Consider the following 24,459-nt stretch of genomic DNA (forward strand, 5'->3'; position numbering starts at 1 on the left):
TGGTCTAGCTTTGCCTTCCTATCTCTTCACTGGTACTGGCTCTTATAGACTAAGGACAAGCATTAGCCAGCCTCTGCATAGACCATCTCCAGGGGAGATGTGGGTTTGTTTTTTTTTAATCACAGCATAAAAAGCACTTTGATACCCAAGTTCTCTTACTATGCTGGAGTTGAGTGCCAGTATACCACCACCTAGTCCCTTGCATAATGCCACTGTAGGCTGGGTAGAGCAGTAAACAAACTAGAGAGGCCAAAACACCTGCAGTAAGTACGCCCAAGCTTGGTGGTTGCCACCAGAGTTGCACTAGCCTTGTCTCTGTTCAGTAGAATGTTCTTCTAAAACATTTCCCACTTATGCACTTACTGCAGCAGTGGTGATGGGCAAGAAAGCAGCAAGAACGATGGGCTGGCAGAAGAATTAGTCACTGTGTCTGCTTTAATACCAGTGCTTGTGCACACCCATCCTGCTTTATAATACCAGCACAGCGGATGGGAGCACTGCAATAGCTGAAAATGTATGATGGTTGATAAAGCCTATGCTATACGGACATCATCTGCCATGTGAGTTGCCAAGTCAGGGCCTAAAGTAAAGCAAGGGAGAAAAAGTACATCACTGGCCTGATGGCAGCGGTAAGGAAGCTGACCATATGGTTTGTTGGGAGAAAGAACAGACACACACAAAAAAGAAAAACAACTGGTTACATTTCCTTGCTTTGTTTAGTACAATCAGAGCTATGTCTGGGTTTTAAAAAAAATAATCTTGTAGCTGACAAATCCTGCAGGGTCTCCCCTAGAAGACAGCAGGAATAGAAGGGATGGGAGAAACCAAAAACAAAAGCTGGAGCCAGCAAGTTTGAATGAAACTATTAACTGACTCCCTTGGCTGCAAGAACAAAACTGATGCCAGCAGGGAAGAGATGCAGAATGATCATGCAGGGTTTATTTTAAAAACAAGATAAAATCATTTAGAGGAATCTCCAGCACTACATTTATTGAAACTTGAATGTAAATAGCTTCAACATGTCTGCCAATTTGGTGCTTCAATGAAAGCCAACCCCCCCCCCCCCCCCCGAAAACAAAAATATCTATTGATTGCCTAGTTTTTGGATTCACAAGTAACAAAGCATTGTCTAGTTTCATTCATGGGAATCTGTCTCTCTGCTGACTTTGCAAACTACCACATCTTATCCCATTGATTTCTGAGTGCAGCAGTCTGTGCTAGAAACCAGCAGTTAGTAACCAGTAATTAATCTGTAAATGCTAGCTCTAAAATGGATGAGAACAGTCTATCTTGCTGTCTATCTGGAAAGCCTAGTGTACAGAGCTTTTATTTGAATGCATCTGAGATAATTCTATGCAAGAAAAGGAGAGCACAGCCAAGGTGGATAGACAGGGAGCTCTACAAGGCCCCTGTATACCAAGTGGCCTAAGATCTGGACTGCCCATCCTGTGACACCTATCATAGTTGTATTTACGACTCAAACCACAGCCCAGCAAAAAAGCCCATGCCAGAACAAATGAAGCCTTACAAATACCAGCAAGCAGTTATTTTACACCTGTGGTACCAGTCAGTGGGAGTGAATGTCAGCATTCACTTACCTTGAATGCAAATCAGTTAATCTCTACATTAAAATGCCTGATCAAGGGACCAATCAGATCTTGACAAAAGGAAAAGCAAGACCATAGCTAAAAAGCGACAACAACAAGAAAGACACAGTTTGGGAAGACCACAACAAACTGCAGTGCTAAGGGTAACTCGTCAGCGATGCTAGAGAAAGGCAGCCAAATGGTGAGAGCAGCTGCTTACTTGAAGGAAGGTAAGACAGGGTGATGGACTATTAAATTTTGTTACATGCAGAGAGAGATTCTGCAATGGGCTCAGCCCCTCCTGGAAAACGGGCGCTCCACTTGCTTAGATGTGAAGGGCACTGAGTACATCCCTAGTGTCACTCAAGAAAAACAGGATTTAGGCATTAAATGTTTTTTTAAATACTTTTTAGGCTTTTGGCCATAGTGTCTCACAGGAGCAGTCCTTAAAATTTTGTCTGAGTGTAAAAGCAATCTCTCTCCTGTCTTTGCTGCACATCAACTTTCAGAGCCAGCAACACTTACAAGCATCAGATCTGACCTCCTGTGTAATGCAGCCAAGTGCTGCTAATTCTTTTTACTTTGTGCCCCGCATTGATGGTCACATCTCCTTTCCCGCCATGCCTACAGACTAGCTCTGGCATTTCAAGGAAGCAGCGGAGCAGACTGGAAATTCCTTCTGTCCAGCTCTCCCATGCATGGCTGAACTATGACTAAGGTAGTGCCTTTTTCTGTGGTGTTTGATTTTCTTCTTTTTTTCTTCCATCTTTCTTTTTTCCCCACTGTGGCTGTTAACACCACCTTCTCATGTAGTGGGGCACTTTTAAACCATCCTTGCTGGAAGAACTGCCTCTCCGACCAGAGCTAAAGCCCAGGTCTGAGACACTTGGGGGATGGCTCTGATTCACCTTGCCACGAGAACAGCATCAGGCTCTTATTTGGAGCAAAGCAAAACAGATGTCACTAGGGTTTGAATTACAGGGATGATGGTAAATGTTTTTGCACTTAGTTCCCATTCATATCCATTTGGCTCAATGAGAAACAGAAGCCTGTGGTCTGGAAGGAGGGCTCCAACCTAGGGCTCCAACTAATAGCGCTTATCCCTCAGAGAAGAGGCAGCAGAGACTACGGTAGCGGCAGGAGACATGCTAACATGAGCTCATTATGTTTTTCTAGCCAGAGCTTGCACCTGGATAGCCTGTGGGTTATCACAAAGGGAGGCTGCCAGCTCTCCGTGCACCAGGGCAATGCATCAGGGCAAAGCCACCTGAGGCAGGCAGACTTGCTGCCATCTGCCCAGGGGCTCCTGCGGGATGCGGAGGCTGCCTGTGCAAGTCTCCCTGCCCTATCACAGCGGGTACGTCCATGCATGAGGCAGAGGAGAAAGAGGAAGAGGGATGTGTTTTTATCTGAGCCTTGAATGCTGACTCAGGATGATTTATCTGAGGTTTAGGTCACTTTGGGGAGAAATGAAATGAAAGTTCTGCATCTTTGCAGTGAGGCAAAACCGAATCTAGTCTATTCTAAACATGCACTGATTAATAGGCTGCTTATTAGTGCAGGTACAGAAAATAATGGTGTCTTTTGACAGGAGAGTCCTGCCACTGACCTCTCCATTTAGCCTCTGTTTTTTCTGATTTCACCCTAACTGGGATCGGTAAGGAGTTACAGGCAAAGCAGAGCTTCAGGGTGAGTGTCACAAAGCAGCTGATAGCTTGATCATCCGTATCCACACGCAGACACAACAATTAAATTGTTAAAATGAATAGTTTTGCATTTACATAGAAAATACCCATTTGAAGTCCCAAATTTATTGGAGGCACTTGATGGGGTTAGGATCTCATAAATTTTGACTGTATAACAAATAAAATGCTTTGTAGGAATTACAGCACATCACTCCTCTACTTCCCTGCACACATCTTACGAAGGCAGCCATCAGCCAGGGAGCTCAGCAGAAGCAGCTCTTGGCAGGTCCCTCCCGCCTCTGCCCCACGAGCTGGGACTGGGGGAGCGCTCACCCTGCCCAGCACCTCAGCAAACCGGCTGACCCTCCTGCCACGCAAGTGGGGTGCATTCCTCCATTAAAAAAGAGAAACTTATACCAAAAATCAATCTGAAGGAAATCCTGTAAGCTGAAGCCAGGACAGAATAATGACACTTTCATTTATGACCATACAACATGTAAAGCAACATGCCATTTGCTAAATGTCTTGGAGGATATGTTGTTCACTTAGTTTGAATTTATCCACTCTCAGAACAACCCCTCTTGAGCCTAGCTTGAGTATGAATAATCAGACTATGACATAGCCCTGAAAATGAACAGAATACAAGATTTGCTTTTGCAACAGATCTGTTGCTCTACCTTGAGCTATAGGTTAAGGTTTGGCCAGGTTATAAGATAAGGGGAGTTACACAGCAGTGATGGTGTGCAGTGTGAAAGCAGATCTGACTGAAGAGTGGCACTGACACTACAACATACTTCAGCAAAGGTAAGTCCAGCGAAGCCTTCAGTTATCAGAAACACAGACCAAGCCAGCTAGGTATGTAAGGGAAACTTTAAGGATAAGAAGACTCATTGACCTCAGCAAAATTGCCCCACTGCATAAGGATGTGTGCTCATAAAAGTATGTGTTGACCAGGGCAGAAACTATAAGAGGTCTGGTTTTGGTTAAGTCCTGTGTATTTTGGAGTGTTCCCCTTATATTTCTTTCCAAGCACACATTCCAGACTGAGCATCTTTTCTGTGAAAAAGGTAAAGGCAAAAAGTATAAATGCAAAATCTTCATGAAACGAAGGCTGATGCATATCTCTTCAAATGAGGATACGTCTGAATGGGATGCAAAACAACTGCTGTCCTAGAAATTTTAAGGTGTTTCAAACAGAAAATGAAACTGTAACTTGATACATCATAATTTCAGAAGTTTATAGTGTGTGCTCAAAGGCAGGATGTGGAGCCAAAGCTATTCCCCACTGCGCTTAATGTTATGGGAGGTAAAATTGCCTTTCTGGACAGAACCTGTTGTTCAGCATTTTGTTTTTACTCACTAGACAGTCAATCCAAACTCAAGGCGATTACAAAAACCGATGCTGGCTAAGTAGAGCAGTACCCCTAAGCTCCCACCATTCCTTCTGTGGCTTCATTTCCAAGAAATATTGTGCTTCCAGTAGCAATAGCATCAACCTCAAATGTGGCATCAAACTGTTTGCTTACTTAGGAAAAGATTATCTGTCCTGTTCCCCCTGCTGCTCCTCACTGTCTGACAACAGGGCTCCTGCTTTGTTTGAGTTGACAACACAGTGCTGACTTCTCTCATTCCTATTTCCTAATGTGATCTGCCTTTACGGGCAATTGTCCATGACTGAATCAACTCCTCTCTATTCCTTTGACATCCTTTCTCCTTGTTTATTTTATAGTGCACTTTCCCCTGTGCAGAGCACATAGCTATTCACTCCTTGGATTTTCACAGAGTTTGCAAAGTTCCCTTCCCAATTACTGAAGACATTGCGAATGCTTTCAAGTGGAAGGCCACTCTGATGGTGTGGAGACGTCACCAGAAGTATTCAGGGGGCCCATCTTGAGGTCAGTACTACAAAAACCAAAGAATTCAGGCATTTATTGCCAGAAAATCTAAACAGCATTTGCTCATCCTGGCAACTCAGATTACATAGGAAGGACCATGTTGCACCTCAACACCTGGAATAAGGAGCACTGACAGGCTCCATCATTCAGAAGAAAATCTTCTACGTCCACTTCACTGTAAAATAATCCAGTCTGTATTCTGTGTTGACTTATATGCAATCCTGCTCTTGTGAATCAATAACAAGTACAAGGACACTTAAGGCTAGAAATCACTGCTTGTGGTACACAGGAATAAAGCAAACCTTGTTTATAATCTTCCAGCCATACCTATACTAGATATGTTGCTTCCATACCGGTATAGGGAACATGCTGAGGTACAGCCTACTCTTAAGTTTTTTTCTACCCACCCAGTTCATTTCTTAATTTTGCTTCCTGAATTACTGTCTCACTTTAAAAGGAGCTTTTCAAGGCAGTTTAGAGCTGGTGAATGAGCACTGCTGAAACCAGATCAGGAAGCAGCCCTCCTGCAGCGTGGCAGGTTGACAAGTAATCAGGGAGATGCTCCAGGAAAGATGCACATCACAGGGGGTGAGTTTTCAGCACCCATGATCCCTAGTAAAAAATGACCAGAGTCTCTTCCAAATACTTATCTTACTACAGGCTGGATTTTGGTTTAACAGGTATTTGTCAGCATTGTGGTATTATTTAAGGAGCTGGTTATTGTTGCTACAGTACTGCACTAAATGGCTGCGCCAATCGCTTGGGCAGCAAAGGCAGAGGGGGAAGGGGCTCTGCAGCCAGAGCATTAGCTCCCAACAGGACAGTGGTGGAGGCATTCCAGTGAGCTGATTCTGTGGCAGCGTCAGGAGCAGGTTTTATTTACACCCAGCCTAATGGTGTGCGACTCAGTCATGCATGTTACATGGAGCCTTCACCGTGCACAATAGCTGGCTGCCATTTCCTCTATTAAATCATTCCTATGTTCATGTGGCTGAAAGCTCAGTGCTGGCACGCAGTAGTCAAGCGTGTAAAAAATGATTACTCTGATCCCTTTCAACACAGATTTGCTGCATGAAATGGCCTGGCTTTGACCTGGGAAAATCAATGCTGTTGTTTTAATGAACAAAAAAAAATGGGAGCTGAAGCCCGTATTTCCCTTCCCTCTGCTCCCCCCAGGCCTGTCCAGCCAGCAGTTACATGCATAAAGTGGTCGACTGCAAGCAAAGCAGCTTTTTCCTGTATAATTCTAAACATCCTTTGTCATGGTAAAGGTACAATGCAGGATATCAATTAGCTACCATCACGTGTAAGCAAGTTGAAGTAGAAATGCTGGAGATGCCCTACGGCTTTGTGATACAAAGGGCAATTTTCAGCTCCCCACACTGTGCCTTAGGCAGTCTAAACATGAACCAAATTCCTTTTCACTTGGATTCAACAAGAAAAGCTCTGACTCTTTTTGTTGGTGTTTTGTTTCATCATTATCATTTTGGCCACGTTTCAAAATGTGATGCTTTGCAATATTGGTTGGAGATGGACTTTCATAATTTACAGCCCATGGATTCAGCCTCTGTTTTTTCCTGCTGCTTTCATAGGCAGGGCTAAGTGCTTCCAGCGAGTGAATATGTTTGAATATAGAGTTTTCAGGGCTTTCCAGGAATCTCTAAATCTCCATCTTTAAAACCATCCTACCAGTGAAACCCAGAGCACACAAGTAAGAGAGAAAAACTGATTCTAATTGTTGATAATTGTTGTCATGTCTTAACAGTCTGTCTTTTTATTAAAGTGTTTAAAATCATGTAGCAATTTGCTCTGTTTTGGTGGTGAAACTTAGTACTGAGAAGGAGCCGCAAGGAGTCATGAAACTTTAGTGCAAAAGCCATAAAATGCTGCAGCAGGAATCTCTAATTATCTATAGTCAGACAGGTTCCCCATGCAAAGAAGATTAAACCATGCGCACAAACACACACACCAATCCTATCCTGGACAGACAAAAGGAGGGTCCTGCAAGTGCTGAGATACACAACTCCAACTCAGGGCACAGGTTTAAACTTTAGGAAGCCAGCATTTGGAAACCTTAATTTTCACCCAGTCTCCTTTCTACTTGGCCTTACTTTCAATAGCATCCCTTAGATTTCTGTTTTCTGATGCTCACTGGCACTCCATGTTCAGGAAGGCTGAACTGGCCCAGACTGACACAGGGCACTTTACAGTAAGGACTTTCTCCCCTAAACTTCACCTCTTTGACTGTCTCCTTCCTTCCCACATCTTCCTCTCATGCCTGAGTCCTGGGTCTTTGCCCCTGTTAGTGGATCTGTGCACACCAGCCAACAGGCAGCGGTCCCCACTGGTGCGTTACGACTGCCGCACACTGCTTGAGCCACAGAGCACTGCCCTCAGTGTTTCACCCTGCCAGCACCTGCCCCAGCACTGGTAAGGCTCCAGGCTCAGACTCGGCCCCAAAAAACCTCAACTAGAGAAATCAAAGGAGACACACTCCTCAGCAGAGGTCCATCCCATCTCAGCAGAGCGCTGCAAGCAGTGATAGCCTGCAGCCCTTAGGTCTAACTCGATTTCACATGGGATTGGGACTCTCTTAGGCACCCAACCCTATTCCCAAAGGGATCAGGAAAGAAAACAGCCTCAGGAAGATCTCTGTGGTCTGGGATACAAATACAGCTTTGGTGAAATGGAGTTCAGTCGGAATGCATTTCCTGATCACATACAGGAGTACATATTATTAAAGCACCCCTCTCATTGCCTTTCCATTGAGCACCACTGGGCCTTTGCACTTTAAATTTCTGAGGAATTAAAAAATAACATATAAATGGTGCTAGTGATGACTGTATAAACTATGCCCTAACACTTCAGTGCCCTGCTCGAGACAGCACTGCCTACCCAAGAGAGAGGAGACTAGAGCCAGAGCCAGAAATGTGGCGGAGATGCCAACTGTTTCTTACAGGGGAAGGGCTAATGGAGCAAGCGAAGAGATCAGAGGAACCATAGTTGCACAGATGCTTGCAGGCAGAGAGGGAGGAAGCGCCTGCCACAAAAAGAAAATAACAAATGAAGCCTTTCTCTCCACTGCTCAGCAAGGGCAGGGAGGATGTGCGGCCAAGTCAGTTGGGGTTGAGGATAGGAGTCAAGGGTTCCTGTAATTTAACCCTGGATCTGGCTCTCACTTAATTGTAAGCATTGGGCAAGTCAGTAAACTTCTCTGCCTTCATTTCCACATCTGCAAAATGGGGTCTGGAATAATAGTTACACCACAGGGTGGATTAAAGAGCAGCTGTACAAAGCTTTGAAATGTACAGCCGTAGATCAGGGCTGAATAGCTCTGCTTCTGCCATAAGCAGTCACTTTGGGGCAGTATATGCTGCCATGATGTTATAGGACCAATGTTAAATGTTAGAAAGATGGGAATATTTATTAAATGGATAAGTTAGCTTCAGGGGAAAGGCTTATGTGCTTCATGATGTAAACACATGATTTTTCAATAGGTACCAGAATGCAAGAGGCAATTTTTTTAATTATTTTATTTTAGTTTTGTACACACACGACTGGGCTGTCTGTGAACTGTACAGGTACCCAGGCAGAGCCCAAAATTTAACCAAAGGCTAACACAGAAGGATATGAACTAGCTTTATCTTTCAAAAGCTGACAATGTAGGTCTGATGCTTCATGTATGACATCCAGGGCAGAAGCATCTACACATACAAATAATGCACTTAAGAGCATTGAAAGACAAGATCTTAATCTCAAGAAAAAAAATGATGTCTCTCCAATGTGTCAGAACTTCAAAAGTAATTGTGAGATCTGACAGGGCTGCTGGTGATTCTCTTAAAGACTCTTTATGGCTCCTCTTACAGGGGCCTTGGGCTGATTCATGTTGATCGTGTCTGACAGCTAGCATTTCTGTTAATAATAATCATAAATAAAGTGGACAAGGTTGCCTGACCTGAAATGAGCATATCTATAGTGCCATATCCATTACAGCACAGTGGATCTGTGACCGCAAATCAGGAAAGGTCCAATGCTCTTGACACTATGTATTAAAATAATATCTGTCTTTTAAGAGCTCAGAACCTTTGTCTAGTATCTGTTTCATTAAAAAGTGTTCCTTAAGAGAGAAAATTCACACTAGAACAGACTTATTGAAAGGAGATATTACAGAGGATGAAAGATTGCAAACCTTTGCATTTTTTTTGTTTATTATGCAATAAAAATATATTTGTGAACAGCTCTAGTCTCCCTTATATCTCGGTTCCTCCTGCATTGAAGTCATAATCCTGGGTTTATGCCATCATAAATCCACTGACATGTGAAAAATTATACTATTATCAAACACATCAAAACCGAATTATGATTTCACTGCTGCAGGACCAAATACAAACAGGATCTGGGTTATAAGAAAGTGAAGCCTTATTAATTTCTGGGCAGTGGTTTGCTGCTAGAGATATGGAAGGTAGTAAAGATTTTTTTTTAATTTGCATAAAACTTCCAGTTGCACTTATACACAAATACAAGTACAAGTCATTCAAAACAATATAGGAATTACTTGCTGATATGGAGAATCACTCAAAAGTAAAGTATCAGAGATGATACACTGGGAATATCTCCACAGCAGGTGACAGGCTGAATTAAGAGAAAAGCTTTGTAAATTAGTTTGAGGGAGGTCAATGTGCTAGGCTATGCTGAGCCCACCAGCGCTGGCAACTTCCACGGACACAGGCCCTCCACTGAAAACCGTCCATCCCAGATATTCAGGTCCAGAAACAGGTAGATATCTGCAATATTGCTGACCAAGGAGAGAGAAACTTACCCACACAAGAAATTAGAATAAAGAGATTAATCTGTCGGCCAGCCAAAAAAGCTGTGCTTGGTGAAAAAGACAGGTCAGATGTTACACAGCAGTAAAAAAGCACCAAAGCTTAGACTCCTCACGTTCCCTGCTAAGGAAAGGTTCCTGCTCACCCCCTCGCTCAGTGCCTTTGCATACCTGCACAGCATGATAAACCAGTGTCACTGCTCTGCCAGGTAGGCTCAAGGCTGGCTAGACCACGGAGAAGCCTCTTCTCTCCAGGTGTCCTCTAGACCGCTACAAGAGCAACCTGAAACCTGAGTCTCAAACAGTCCTCTCTTCATAACTCCCTTTTCATGGCCACTGACACAATGTTCAGTCCTGCATGGGGGTTATCAAAAGCCAAAGTTGTGAGCGAAAATATAACTCTGATATAAAGTACAACACACAGATCTGAAGCTCTTCTGCAATTACAACACAAAGACAATGTTTTTCTCAGTCATATCTCCAGCCTTGTCCAGCCTCTAATGTGCTATCAAAGCAAAGAGAAGTGAAATGAAACTAGTTTTATGAGCATCGGAGTAAACAAATCCTGGTCTTCTACTGATTTAGGTTTGGGATGAACTCTGATGTCTAAAGAATCTGCAGGCTCTGCCTGAAATTTTTCTCAGAGTATTTTTTTAAGGTATCTCCCCTAGGGAATGGGGCATGCCCTCTAGTGTCTAATAAGGATAAATTTACACTGCCATTTTCTTTCTGTTCCCTCATCTGCACAGCTGCCTGTTTTCACAGAACTTGATAAATTTTTCCATCTGAATGTCCTGTGGAAAAAGTCTATATTATATGGGCAGCTTCTCCACAAGACACAATCCAGTTGTCAGTGTATACCCACAAACGCCACCTCTGTGAACAGCTTTGTTTTCCTTTTCCACAACATACAGATCTTCCTTCTTTTTCTTGCAAGTCACTATTAAAAAGTTCATATCTGAAAGCAGCTAGAGGAACAACTCCCCAGAAAGAGGAAAATCAATTTATTACCATGTAAACTGAAAGGATAGGAAAGAGATTTTCTCACAGGATGCAAAGATAACTTCAGAAAGATTATTTCATTGTTTGGTCTGTGCTTGCACCGTGTAGAGTGATCACTTTCAGATGCATCCTCTAAACAGGTACAATCAGCCATGCACTTATGCATATGGCTTTAATAGCAGTATCTATTGTATTCACATCTGCACTGCACATGTTCTTCCTGCTACCACAGTCAAGAGCATAAAGAAAGGGAGAGTTATGCATTATTCAGTTCGTTCATGGCAAATGAATCCCAGAGGTGAGTATCCTAGCAAGTGAAATGGCTGGTGAATTAGGAACACTATAAGAATAACATATTTTGGACAGCCAGCGCTACTGTAGGATAAGTAGCATGCACTACATACCTGTGCACACCAGTTCCAATGCCAATGTGCATTTTTTTCAAAAGTACGCTAGGCAGGACTCACACTTCAGGTTGGGGAAACAGCACCCAGGAAAAAAGTGATGGATGTTCGTCATTCCTGCCCTGCAATTTTCTGAAACACATTCTGCTAGGAAGATGTACCAGTTGCAACTGCACAGACTCTTGGCATGACCCAGGAGGCTCTTGCTATCTAATTAAAAAGTCCTGATGAAGTATGAAAGCTACTGGGGATTATATCTGAACAAAAATGAAGTCTTTCTGATCCTTTCTATGATTGCTAAAGCACTTCAGTGCAGTAGTCCCCATGTATTATTATTAATATAATTTAATTATTTGTTATCAATAAATTACTGAGAAAAGACGGACTCATAACTCAAAAGTTAAAAACTAAGAGTCTCAGAGGCAAGATAACATCTTTCAAGGGGCATGGGCACAATTTTGTTCCATCTTCTAGGTGGGAAGAAGGAACTCCGCGGTGGTTTCAGCTGCGGGACATCTTGCATCTTTGGGCATCCAGAGCACACAAGCAGCAAAAGTGGGCTCACAGATACTGCTATTCAGTAAGACTCTGGTCTTCTGCTGGTGAAATACGTGCATACCAAGAGGGGAGTTGCCCAAACTGCTTAAAATATTTCACTGCCTCACAAAGGCATCTTTCTGGAATCAGATCAGAATATTTGTATAAATAAATACATGAATGTGGCTGCCATTGGCAGTTTTAGGGATAAATGTTCTTCTGTTCATGTGAAGTAAACCTAAGTGAAATGAATGAGTGGGAGACTCTGCTGCAAAGGCAATGCAACCACACAGGATTTGTGCATGTTGCAAAATTAAGAAACTTGGAGCTTAGGATGCTTATCCTGGCCTCGCTTCTCTGCTAAGAGATATAGCTGGTACTGAATTGGCTCACCCTTAGGGCTAGCCCTCCCCACCACGTACTAGTTATCTACTTTGGTCTGCGTCCCTCTTTCACACCACTGCAAGCTTACCTGCATTTGATCGTTTTTTTTGATTTTTCAGACTTCGGCACCTGCTGCTCACGGAGCTGCTGTTCTCACTCATGGAGTCTTGTGCTGAAGAGGCGCTCCCTGTCGCCTCACTGTCCCTCATCATGCTCTCGTAGCCACTACTCCCTCCACTGTGGTAGAAGAGGGCTGTTTTCCCCATGGCGGGAGGCAGCTCCCCGCTCAGGACACTGCTGTTGTCGCTCCCATGACCACTGCTGCAGCGGTGAGGTTTCCGAGGAGGGGTGATCTTGCTGTAAGGTGAAGGCAGCATGTGAACAGTTGGCTTCTCATCCCCGGGAAGGCCCCCGCGCTCGTCTGCCTCTGAGCTTCCCCGCAGCTGTAAGCCTCGGGCACTGGCGCTCCCTTGGAGCAGCTCCGAAATCCGCCCATTGACGGCCCGAAGGGGCAATTTGGAAGCAAGGCTGGAGCCCCGGTTTCTGCTGAGGGACTGTGTTGACCAGGACATGTTCTTCCCACTCGGAGGCAAACTGGAGCTCTGCCCTACGGACTGAGGCAGAGACTTGGTCGAGAAGCTGAGTGTTTTGGTAGCAGAGGCAGACAGGCTGCGGGCCTTGGGGCTTGCCAGCAGGAGCTTGCTGACTGCAGAGATCTTCGACTGGCTGGCTTTCGGGGAGGCCCCTGCCGACTGGGAGAGGCCCGAGTTGGTGGGTGAGGACATGACACTGCGGCTGAAGCTCCTTCCAGCCCTAGGCATGGTGGTGTCTTTGCCAGGGCTCATTTTGGAGCTCACAGAGGACAGGCTTTCTGCTCTTTCCAGAGACAAACACTCATAGTGGCTTCCTGTGGACCTCCCAAGGGAGTTGGTCCTGCTGGCAAGCTGCTCCAGTTTGGCACTGAAGAGCTTGCTGCTGCTGTTGTTGCCGATGCTGTCGATGCCAGGGCCCTTCTGTTTGGCATTCAGCTCCTCGGGGAAGCTGGCCAGGAAGGATCCGGACTGGCTGGAGGGACTGCTCGTGGTGCTGCTGGCTGCGCTGTGCTGGGGGCTGGCTCTGTTCTTCTGATCCAAGCTTGACTTTCTCACCGGTGGCAGAGGAGGGGTCCCTTTGGGACGAGTGAGGACACAGTGTTTGGGAGAGGCCATTTTCTTGTCAAGGCTCGCCTTAGAAAACTGGGGGAGGGCAGAAGAGCTGACTCCGCTGCTGTCAGTGGCAGTAGGAGGGAGGTGACCGCCAGGCTCCTCCGGCTTGCTTGCCTTCGGGAGCCCTCGAGGGAGGCTGCCATTCTTCAAGCCATCACTGGAATGAACAGGGCTTTGGGTTGCAGAGCCAGACGCTGCCACCTCACACCCATCCACAATCCTCTTTAGACTGTCAGATCCTGGGGAGATAGAGGCGTCTCCGCTGCTGCTGCTTCTGCTAAACCTGTCTGCTGAGGACTGCTTTGTGCTGTGCTCAGGCTTGGCTGAAATTGCAGCTGTGTCAGGCCTTGGCCCATCACTGCTCCCAGAGCTGTCCTTTTTTACATCTTCTTCTCTCTTCAGCCAAGGGTCTTCAAATTTTATATCCTTCTTGGCATTGGATTCTTTCCCGTCATGGGGATGAGCAACCTTTGGGTCTGCAGTTACTGCTGGTACAGCGTCATCAGTATCTTGTGCTTTGAAGGGATTAACGGCAATACATGGATACACGGTAATGTTTGTCTTCATTGGGATGTAGCCTTCACAGCTGCTGAGGCTTGCAGTGTTTTTGATTGTGACAGTAGTTTTCCCTAGAGCTGATATTTTACAGCCTTTCATAGGTGGCACTTTGCCGAAAGCTTCCTCCCCCATTTCCGACAGTATAAGCATGTTGTCAGTCACTGGCTTCTGTTTGTCACTTACACAAATCATGCTGGCACTTTGTATGCTCGCAAACTCAGAAACAGGGGGTTCTGCCATTGCTTCCCCATGCCCATAGCATGCCTGGGCTATGAAGCTGTGGCACGACTGTTCACCGTCACTCCCTGTGCTCATTTCACTCAGCCATGAGCTGATGGATGAGCGCCGGCTGCCATCATCCTGGGATTTGTCATCCAGGCCCAACTTTGGAAGTGGAAGGAACTGTGTGATGCTGACTTCAGACACAGGTGCTGCACTGGAGTAACATTCAAGATCCTCAGATATGCTGCTGATAATACTGACTGGCCTAGACCCAGAGGCCAAAGCCTGCACAGAGCAATCACTGTTAAAACTGATGATACTGGTTGGGCGCCCATTGTCAAGGACCCCACTAATGGTTAGCTCTTCTACAAGGGTGAACACCAGCTCGTCCTCTCCATTCAGCTCTAATGGCTGCTGCACAGTCACCATGGTGGCGCTCAGAATCTCCTTCTTGGATTCTGGAGAAATGCTTTGCTGCCGATCTTCATCAAGAACGGTCTCTTCAAAATCCCCATTGCTGGAGGACATCGACTTCTTCATGATCTGAGGGCTCATGCCTACAGGTGGGGTCCGGATTTCTGGCTGCAATAAAGATTCACTAGATGTCATCCCAGTATCCTTACTCAGGGGAGCTGGTGGGGGAGTGGAGCTGGGCAGGACTCCTTTCTGTGTATAGACCTTGCACCTCTGTGAAGGAGAAGTTGGTGGCTTGTACTCAGATGTCTTCGAGAGGCTCGCAATGCCAAGCCGGGGTGAACCCATTGGCCGAGGTTTGCCTTCCACAAATCCACAGGTGTTGAGACCTTCTCTGCTGCTCTGCAAGCTGGTGCTGTGTGCTAACTGACAAGAGCTAAGCTCTTTACTAGAGCTGCCTGTTACACTCCTGGGAGAAGATGGAGTTGAAACGTTAGTAAGTGCTCCAGAAGGAACAGGGGAATGATTTCTCTTAGTTTTGCTGGGTGTTGCATTTATATTTTCCTTGGCTTCTCTATCAGGATGCTGACATTCTGGCATCATATCTTCCTTATCTGACTCTGGTAAGTGGCTAAGCTCTGCCAGCTGGCTTGAGACAGAGCACTTAGACATCTGGTCTGAGCTAAATTGAGCAGGCACCTCTTCAAAGGGAAATTTGTCGGTCTCTTCACTGCCATCTATGCAATCCAGCCTCTCCTGGAGCTCTGCAAAGGTGTTGCACTTCAGGCAGTCTCTTTCAGATGTGCTGGGCCCCAATTCATTAACTTCCTCTGACCTGCCCTCATTTTTGGTCTTTTGCAGAGCAGGAACTATGGGTACAAAGTCAGGGGGACCCTCATTATCTGTCAGTTCCTTATCAGAAAGGGCAGTGCCATTGGGGCCAACGTAAATCACCGTGTCACACGACTGCTCACTGCTAGACGAATAATCAGGTTCACTTGATAAATGCAAAATAGGGAAGTCTGGGTCAACAGTGTTTCTAGAATGGAAAGGTCTCAGCTGGGTTGGCCTCCGCATCCTGCCCTCCTCACAAGAGCTCTCTCCTCCAGAAGAACTTGATGTGTACTGCAGTATGAGAGAGAGACCACAACATTTCAGCATTGAAAACAGCTCCTTTCACAAAGTGCATATACAGAAAGGTCACAGCCACATCTAAACTAGCAAATCTCTAAACTAAGGCACAGAACTCTGAAGCTTCTTATCCACAGTCCTACAGCAAACACAGAACAGTAATCAGTGGAGAACCCAATGCCCCAGCTCTGTGTCCCACTCGAAATCATGAGACTTCCAAAAAAAAGTACTAAACAAATGGATTGGGGTCTCTTCCTTAATTGAGCCTGGCTAAAGAAATCAGATATTTGGCAAAGGCTTTGCTCTGTGTGTGTGTGTGTAATTGTATAACATGCACTCAGAGGTCTCTGGAGACACACTGCTGCGATGGTGTGTGGACTGAATCCCTTCACTTGTCCCTCTTCAATCCATCGTCAGAAAAGGTTTTGTCAATCCATAGGCTGCTAATTTAAATGAAATGCATAAAATTCATTCGTTGTGCCCAACTCACACTGTAAGCTGTACAGAAGGAACCAGGACTCTAAAACATGAAAGTGGACACAGACCATCCTCACTCTAATTCTTGGAAAATCTATCACCTGTATTTGGAAGCAGTGGGAATAAAACAGGCATCAATGCTGGCAAAGGACACACTGCTTTGCATTTATTTTGCTCCTGCTCAATCTGAGAAGTATAGAGAATATAATTCTTCATTAATTCCAATTTCCTTTAACTCTACAGCAGTTTCATTCCTTATTATTTCATTAGCACTAAGAGGATAACTGAAAATAAATGCTCTCTGACAGCTCTGTCACTATATGAGGCCAGCTTACAAGCCTGCTAGAGCAGGTATGTCTGAACTCACTCTGCTGCATCTGAAGCTAAAGAGTTTAGCCCCCCTAGTCTCTGCTCTATGCTCTAAGCCACTTGCATAGGACAGGATACGTACAACAACGCACGCACTTTGGAATTGATTACTGATTTTGTTACATGCTGCTTGACCCTACTAAGGATTCTTCAGGGTCTTTCTTCCTCCCTCCTCCACCATTACAAGAAGGGAGTTATACAATGTCTTACCTTAGTTTTCTTTTTCTTCATCCTGAGGACCCTTGATGCAACCTGGATGGTGGACAGCGTCTCAGCATAGTTCCCCGCAGCGGCTGAAATGTGAGCTATCATTGTGGTGCGGCAGTTCATATTCCCCAAAGACTCCCGAAGCAACATGGTGAGCTTGCTGTCTCTGCAAAACAAAATGAATTAAGGCTACATTAGCAAGCAAGGTTTCACTTTGACCATCGTGATGTGACCTGAGCCTCAGCAAGATTTTTTTCTCCTCTTTTTAATGGAATCCTAATTAGTTTCCTTCCTCAGGTTTGCACTATGTTGTGTCTGCAGCTGAGCATGCTGAAAGACCCTGGACTACACTTTAAATTTCTTTCCTCTTCCCAATTTCCCCTTTCTGTTTTCTTCTGGCCTCAGTCCTTCTGCACTGTTAACACTGCCAATACAGAGATGCAGACTAGTGTTGGAGACTAACTGTTAAGGAGCTGCTGCAGCAAACACCAAACTGCTGCCCTTTTCCAGTGCACAGCGTGCAAGCAAACTCTGGCCCAGCTCTGGAGGGCAAGAGGGTAGTGGATTAGATTAGAGGACCCAAATTTTTTCTTGCCTTCTAGGGCACTGGGTAACTCAATAATAATAATAATAGTTAAATCACTGAAATTATTTTGGATGATGCTGGTGAAATACAAAACAATCAAGCCTTAGGACTTTGCACAATTGTTCTTTCATATTAGATCTCTTCTTCCACTGAGGCAGAAATCAAATTTTCTGTTCTTGCCATTTACTCTATTGTTCAGCATAGGATAGCTTTTGAAATGCTGGTGCTTCATTGTGGGGCTGTCTGTGACTGGACTAAGAATATGAATTTTAACAGCATGATGATGCATATATAATGCTTCTGTGATGGTCATCTAATCCTGTAGTCAGAAATGCACGATGTAATTTTTAAAAAGAACTTTAGCTACAAGGTGTACAGGTCAACTGGATGGTTAATTGAGAAACGGCATCCTTTTGAAAAGAGCCTCTCCTACACTAAAGGTTGTGGATGATAGTTACATATGGCTGAAAGCAAAGACAGCAACAGCCTGATATGTACCTATTGTGAAAGGAATTGTTTTCACTGTTGTAATGATAGCAATACTTTCAGTGGCTGGGCATCAGATTTTTGGGGCTCACTGTTCAATATTGGCTAATAACCTATGGTGCATGTATGCCCTTGGTCATCCACTTAACGTTTCCAGCTCACAGAAATTCTGCATAAATCTGCAACTGCTGAGAACTGAAGTTATGCTTACAGGATGGGACTGACAGACGAACACCAAAATTCTTGAATCTCTCTTTTTGATTGAGTAAACAACAGCATTTGGGATGCATGTTTTGAGGCATCTAGCAATAAATCTGGGGAGCTCATAAATTGTGCTTCTCCTGAGATTTCCAGCACTTGCGATTTCAGCTAGGCTAGCAATACTGGAAGTAAACCATTTTTTGTTTCAGGATTTTTTGCTTCCATCCGCTCCAGACACATTGAAGACCGTGTGGTGTCTTTGAGAAGCAAAAATCCTTACTGTACTGAGACAGCCTCACTCGTTTCACTTGTGACCTAAGGCTTCTTTGAATCCACAGATCCAGAGTTAATAGGCTGCTGTATCTCAGGTTAGTGGCCCTCCTTTCCATCAAGGAATAATTAAGATGTCAAATTTTGTACATCAGTTGCTGCCACTCCAATGCAGAGTTACACAGAAATTATTAACATCTGCACAGAAATCAATAACAAGCCTTTCATTTGCTAGTGCTTCTATCATAGCAAAACACGAGACAACAGGGGAAAGGGCAGAAGAATACATTCTGAACATGTCGGTCTCCTGAGAATACATAACCCATGCAGCCAGCATCAGCACACTGCGGCATGGCTCTCCTAGAGGTATATGCATTATGAATATAAAATAATCTGTGCCATCTGCCTTGTCCTGAAATACACACTTGCAAGAAGAAGGACAATACAGAGGAAATACCTATTCTATAATTCAAAGGATCCTCTGACATATATCAGTAGGAAGTAAAGGGCAGATTTGTTTAGGATTAAAGCCTGAAACCTAGCAGCAAAAAAGCCCAGCCAACACTGATTTCTAATTTCAGAGTTTGCTCATTCAGCACAGTCTGCATCTTGACTATCAACTTCACTTTGCATGTAGACAAAATAACTAGCTTCATGTCGCTATTGTACACTGGAAAATAAAGAGGAAGAAATCTGCTAAACACAGATTTTTGTCAATTCTAGATACTGTCATAAGACAAGTTCACCTGTTCAAGGTTCACTGATCTCTGACAGTAGCACCCACAAACTTCTAAATGAAAGAAAGAAAATCAAAGAGAACATAATAACACAAAAATGTGTGTCTCTAATTTTTAACTCACCCTATCCTCATGAAGTAAAATATTGGTAAAATACTTTGGATGTCTCACTGAAATTTGCTTGACAGACAGTGTGAGACACAGAGTAGATGCTTTGTTCTTCTGAATGCTGACATGGCATTTCTGCCTGAAAAAAAGTAAGGCTCTGAATTGTTTCATTAGCTGATTCATGGCTGGTATTTGCAAAAGCAAAATTTCCTGTGAAAGCACAAGGTTTTTTACACAGGGATGCACTGGAAGAGCTTTGAGAAGGAAGACCTTTGTTGATTTTCTGGCTGTGCAAACTAAACTAAGACACAGGAAATTTTGAAGAAGCTCACAGAAGAGCTGCTGTTCTTGGGTGTATGTTGTTCACTGTATTAAGCAGAAGCTGGCTTGCTGAAGGTCCCAGATTTCTCACAGGAGCATAGTGAAATGCACCAATGTCTTTATAGCAAATGGGAGATCTTCAGGAATGCTAATGATCCATTTCTATTCTGCTAGACGAGCAATAAAATGATATGCCAGAGTAGCATGATGACCCCATATTATATACCCGTCTTCATTTTAAATGTATTTCTATCCCATCCACTAATGTTTTTATAGTTTAGGAAATTTGCCATAACCCATCGTGAATATGGGGATAAAATACACAGAGAACAATGAAGGTAGGGTCAGGATACCACACTTCAGACTCCAAAGCCTGTATATCAGTAAGTCCATTCTGCAGCCTTTTCAGTATTTAAAAGTTACCTCATTTTTCTAACTGCATCACGTGGTCTAATAAAATACATTACCCTTACTTGTAAACCTTTTCTTGCCTAACTCCTTAGATCATCATGGCTACAGCAAAATACTACTAAATACTGTTCATACACCTCACACACAGGTAAAACTCCAAAATAAACTATGCAAAGCTCTATCTCTGGAAAAGTCCAGAGGCAGGAGCCCTGGGGGCAGGAAACTAAACTCAGATGTCTCTAGGAAGTATGTCAGCAGATACGTTACAGATGATCCAGAAAGGAAGAACTGTGCAGATTGCCAGACGGAAAGGTCCAGTTTGTTCCATGGAGTAGCAGCCCTCCACGTTGAGAGAAGCTCTCTCTTCTCCATCCTGCTCCCTTACCTCCCCTATATTTCCACCCTCTCACATTACAGCAGCTACTGGATGGCTTACAGTGCTATTTTCTGAATCTCTCTATAGATATCATAAGGAATCCTAGCAGGTATTAGACCTCCCCAAAAGAGAGATGTGGCAGTGCTGCAGTGAGCACAGCGTTCTCTAGTTATTCTCTTCTGAGACTTCACCATGCAAACTGGGATCAGTGTAAATTAGTCCTTTCACTTGCTCAGTAAGAAGGAAAAATGTACAACTTCATGCTCCTCTTATACATATCTGTATTTTCATTCCTCATGAATGATTAATTATGCTCAGATTCAAACAATACAGAATCTTATAATGAAGAATGAAGTAGTCAAGATCATGATACATTTCCTTGGACACTGCATATATCCCACTTGCCTATGTGCATTAAGTCAAAGTCTTTAATTTCATGACTGGATACTATTTTTCCACTAGACCCCTGCCTTAATTACTGGACAGGATAAACAGTGCTCATTGAGCAAAAAGTTATTCAGTCTTTCATTTAATCGTTGCCTTTTAATGTGTGGACTTGTGCCTTATCTACTGTTAGGACTATACAAACTCAGCTCTGAATCCAGAATGACTGATTTCTTTAAAAGTTCTTTTTTTTTTCTTTTCTTTTTCCTGTGGAGCTCATCAATGCAGTATCTGATGAATGCCTGTGAGGTGAGGTATATAATCCTCTGATAATACCTGCAGCATTGAATACTTCAGTGAATACAGGTGTTTGGTGTGAAGCCCTAATCTTTCAGAGTACTGAGCATTATATAGTCTTTTATATTCAAAGTACAGCTAACTTTGACTTCTCTTGCAGAGAAAATGGGGCAGCTGGTTCTCAGCCTGGGTACCCAGAAAACCAGGAACACACAATTAATATCCCATCTAAAAATTTTAGGAATGCATTGGCAGAGCCAGTTCTTAAGGTGGCACCAGCTCCCTTCAGAATACCTCCCTTCTCCTCCACAGCCCTCAGTCCCATTTTCTATGTGCCTTCTAACTTCTGCTACAAATTAGGGAAGGGATTTATTGACAATGACCACATCACTGTACAGTCCCGATTCATCTCTAAAGCAGGTCCTTTATCTGCCTTGAAAAAAGATAACTGAGGCGGGGCGGGGAGGTAATCGTGCAAAGACAACACAATATATAGCCCATGGGGCCAAAGTAAGTTTGCCAGGACAACCTTAATTTGACATTTCCTGCCTCTGTAGTGACTGATTTCACAATCTGAATGCTCTTATTATATATATTTTATGTAAGTTCACGTGGATTTGTGTTTGCACTTCAATGAGACATCAGTAAGCCTGGAGCCTTCCTATGTATTAAAAAGCCTCAGCTGCTGAACTACCTGACTAGCTGGCAGCAGCAGCCAGCTGCCACCTTTTGTATGGATGAGCAGTAGAGAAGGAGGACACTACCCACAATTTACCACGAGGTTTTGCTAGTATTTGCTGCCTGTAGAAAAACAGTGGGACTCAGGAACATCACAATCTTTTCCTGTGCTGTAGGAGAGCTGTGCTCCCATGTCTTCACATCCTTTTTGCCATGCTCTACTCTCATCAAACAATCCTGTTCTCTTCTATCAGTGTCTATCCTGAGCTTTCTTCATCCAACCTTCTCACTCATTCTCATTCCCATACCGTGATCCTCACCTCCAGCTCCTCACCTAAACAGCCCAGCAGAGCTCCATTTCATCCTGCAGTGGTCTAATCAGCTACACTGGACTTTGCCAGGCTCCAGCAACACTGCTAGACACTCTCCCAGTACTAATCTCCTCTTTTCTCACCTCTTGGTCCCACTAATGTCCTCCACTGTCACTGGTTGACCTCCAAGGCCCCCTTTCTCACTTGAGTCCCCCCAGCTGCTCACTGATACCCAGCAGAGGAACCCCATAACCCCACCATAATTTGGCATGGCTGACTGCATCATGCTGCCCAGGTGAGGCACAGGCCAGGGTGAGGGGACATAGCATGGGCAATGCCTGTCGGGTCCTTCAGCTTTATGAGAATCCATGTGAGCAATGTGTTTGAAGTGAGCTACATGGAAAAGAGGCAAATGGTAATTGCTTTTGTTTAGGGCTGCAAAATAGAATTCATGAATAGAAAATGAAGCAATAAGAATAAATATTATGCTCAGGAAATTCGCAGGAGTTTTTGTTGCCCAGCATCTCCATGTGGGAGAGGGAAACACAGGACAGTTCCATACAAGGAGGGAATACTGGAGAGGAAGATCCAGCTAAAGTCTTGGAATAATGATTTTTCTGTGGAATTATTTAACCAATTCTATTATACAATTTCTTTGGGGTATTTTTTTCCCCCACCTTAATAAAAAATACTTTCTTTGTCTTCCCTTTCCTCTCACCCCAGTGCTATGAGGATTTTGGCTATTCAGTGACAACAGCAGCACCATCAAGAATAGAAATAATAACATTCCAAAAGGGATATAATACAATGTTATAACTAAGCTTTAGGACATGCAAGGGTGTGTGTGTGTGCTCTCTATTAATCATATACCTTGGTGTCTTCCTAGGCACTTGGCCAAAAGGAGAAAGTTGTCAACTCCCTCAAGGTGTTATTGTTACAGGATCAGACGATGTATGCCCTCAGGTGTCTTGTAATCTAATTATTTATAGAGGTATGTCAAAGGAAAAAAATCTCAGTAACTGTGGCAGTTATTTTTGATCATGAAGTCTTAACTCTGCTCCCTTGTGCTGATGCACTGCTTTATTCATAGTAATAAATGCTTGCATAACAAGGGAACCACAGAAATACTCCATTTGGTTTTGGCTCTTATTGCATGGAAATAATCTCTACAGAGGACAGTTTATAGCTTAAAAAGCACAAGCCCAATAGTCGATGTTACAGGTGTGTAACAGCTGAGCTCATGATGAACCAGTATAGTTTGCTTAGCTATGTCTTTCCTTTCCGTTAATAATTTTGATAGAGGGAGAAAGGAAATGGGAGCAATGTGCGTAGGCACAGGCAAAATGAGGCCAGGTGGAGTGATAAAGCCCTCAGTGGTTCAGCCACGTTAGCCTGGATTTGTTAGCAGAACAAAGTGAGGCAGTTTAAGAAAGATAGGTAACATGTTGGATCTTTAACCCGGGAAATCCTTCACCTGGTGAAATGAGGCATTGGGGGAATAATGAACTTGTTCCAGGTGGAAGCTGACTAGCCTTAAAGGGAAAATTAAGCAAAGTGGAAATCTCCACTGCTGCTGCAGTTAGTTATCATGTATGAGGTACACTAGCACAACCCAGAAAGCTGTGTTCACTGTATAGGGGAAGGGAGAGTCAGCTGAAAGGACTGCGCTGAGGGGATACTGCTCAGGTTCACGTACTGGGAAAATCACAACCACATCTGGAAGGGATGTGACACTGCAGCAGTCAAGAGCAGGAGAAAGGTGGTGTTGCAGCCAAGTATGGGCTAACAGGGACTTATACTTAAATTCTAGTATTAGAAAATGCATATAAAATATATAGGTGTTCCCCCTACAATTCTTGTCTTTTAAGAGCCTAACTATGCAAATTTCATATTGCAGAACAATCCTTGTGCCTGTGACAACACATGAGCATGTGGCAGATACACAAAATAGCATCTTTTGTTTCTTTTCACCAAAGACAGAAAAGAAAATTAATGGCAGAAGGACAGAGTCCCAATAACTGCAGCTACTCTGACTCCTTGAAACAGACCGTCCCTCTCACCATAAAAGGGGCTCTTTTATACAAAAGTTGCTCCCCAAACTGATGAAACTTAGTCTACAAAACAGCCAAGGAGCACCCTGTTATCCAAAAATGACATAAAAGTGCCCCACTCCTTGGAGGTCCCACTGACTGATCTCAGCAATTCAAGTTTATCCGTAGTAGAACTATCTCACAATAAAGCAGTCGCTACCACACAACAGCTTCACTTTTATCTACATATTAAAGAGTGCATCGTTTCTGACATTGCCAGCCCAGGTCAGAGCTGCACACTGCTATGCTAGCCCTGGAGAAGCACAGAGAAAAATGGCTCCTCCATCTTCTTATTTCTGCCT

At 44.0% G+C, this 24,459-nt stretch overlaps 1 protein-coding gene across 1 annotated transcript in view; it reads right to left on the reverse strand.

The window, feature by feature from the left end:
- The window catches only part of KIF26B (kinesin family member 26B), a 312,864-nt gene that overhangs the window by 5,042 nt on the left and 283,363 nt on the right, over positions 1-24,459 (reverse strand). The window contains exons 11-12 of the mRNA XM_049830857.1: positions 16,905-17,067; positions 12,407-15,842 (exon numbers count right to left, since the gene is read on the reverse strand). Coding sequence (XP_049686814.1) covers positions 12,407-15,842; positions 16,905-17,067 — 3,599 coding nt within the window. The remainder of the gene's footprint in view (positions 1-12,406; positions 15,843-16,904; positions 17,068-24,459) is intronic.

The sequence above is a fragment of the Accipiter gentilis genome, chromosome 28, assembly GCF_929443795.1.
Source record: "Accipiter gentilis chromosome 28, bAccGen1.1, whole genome shotgun sequence".
Taxonomy (NCBI): Eukaryota; Metazoa; Chordata; class Aves; order Accipitriformes; family Accipitridae; genus Astur; species Astur gentilis.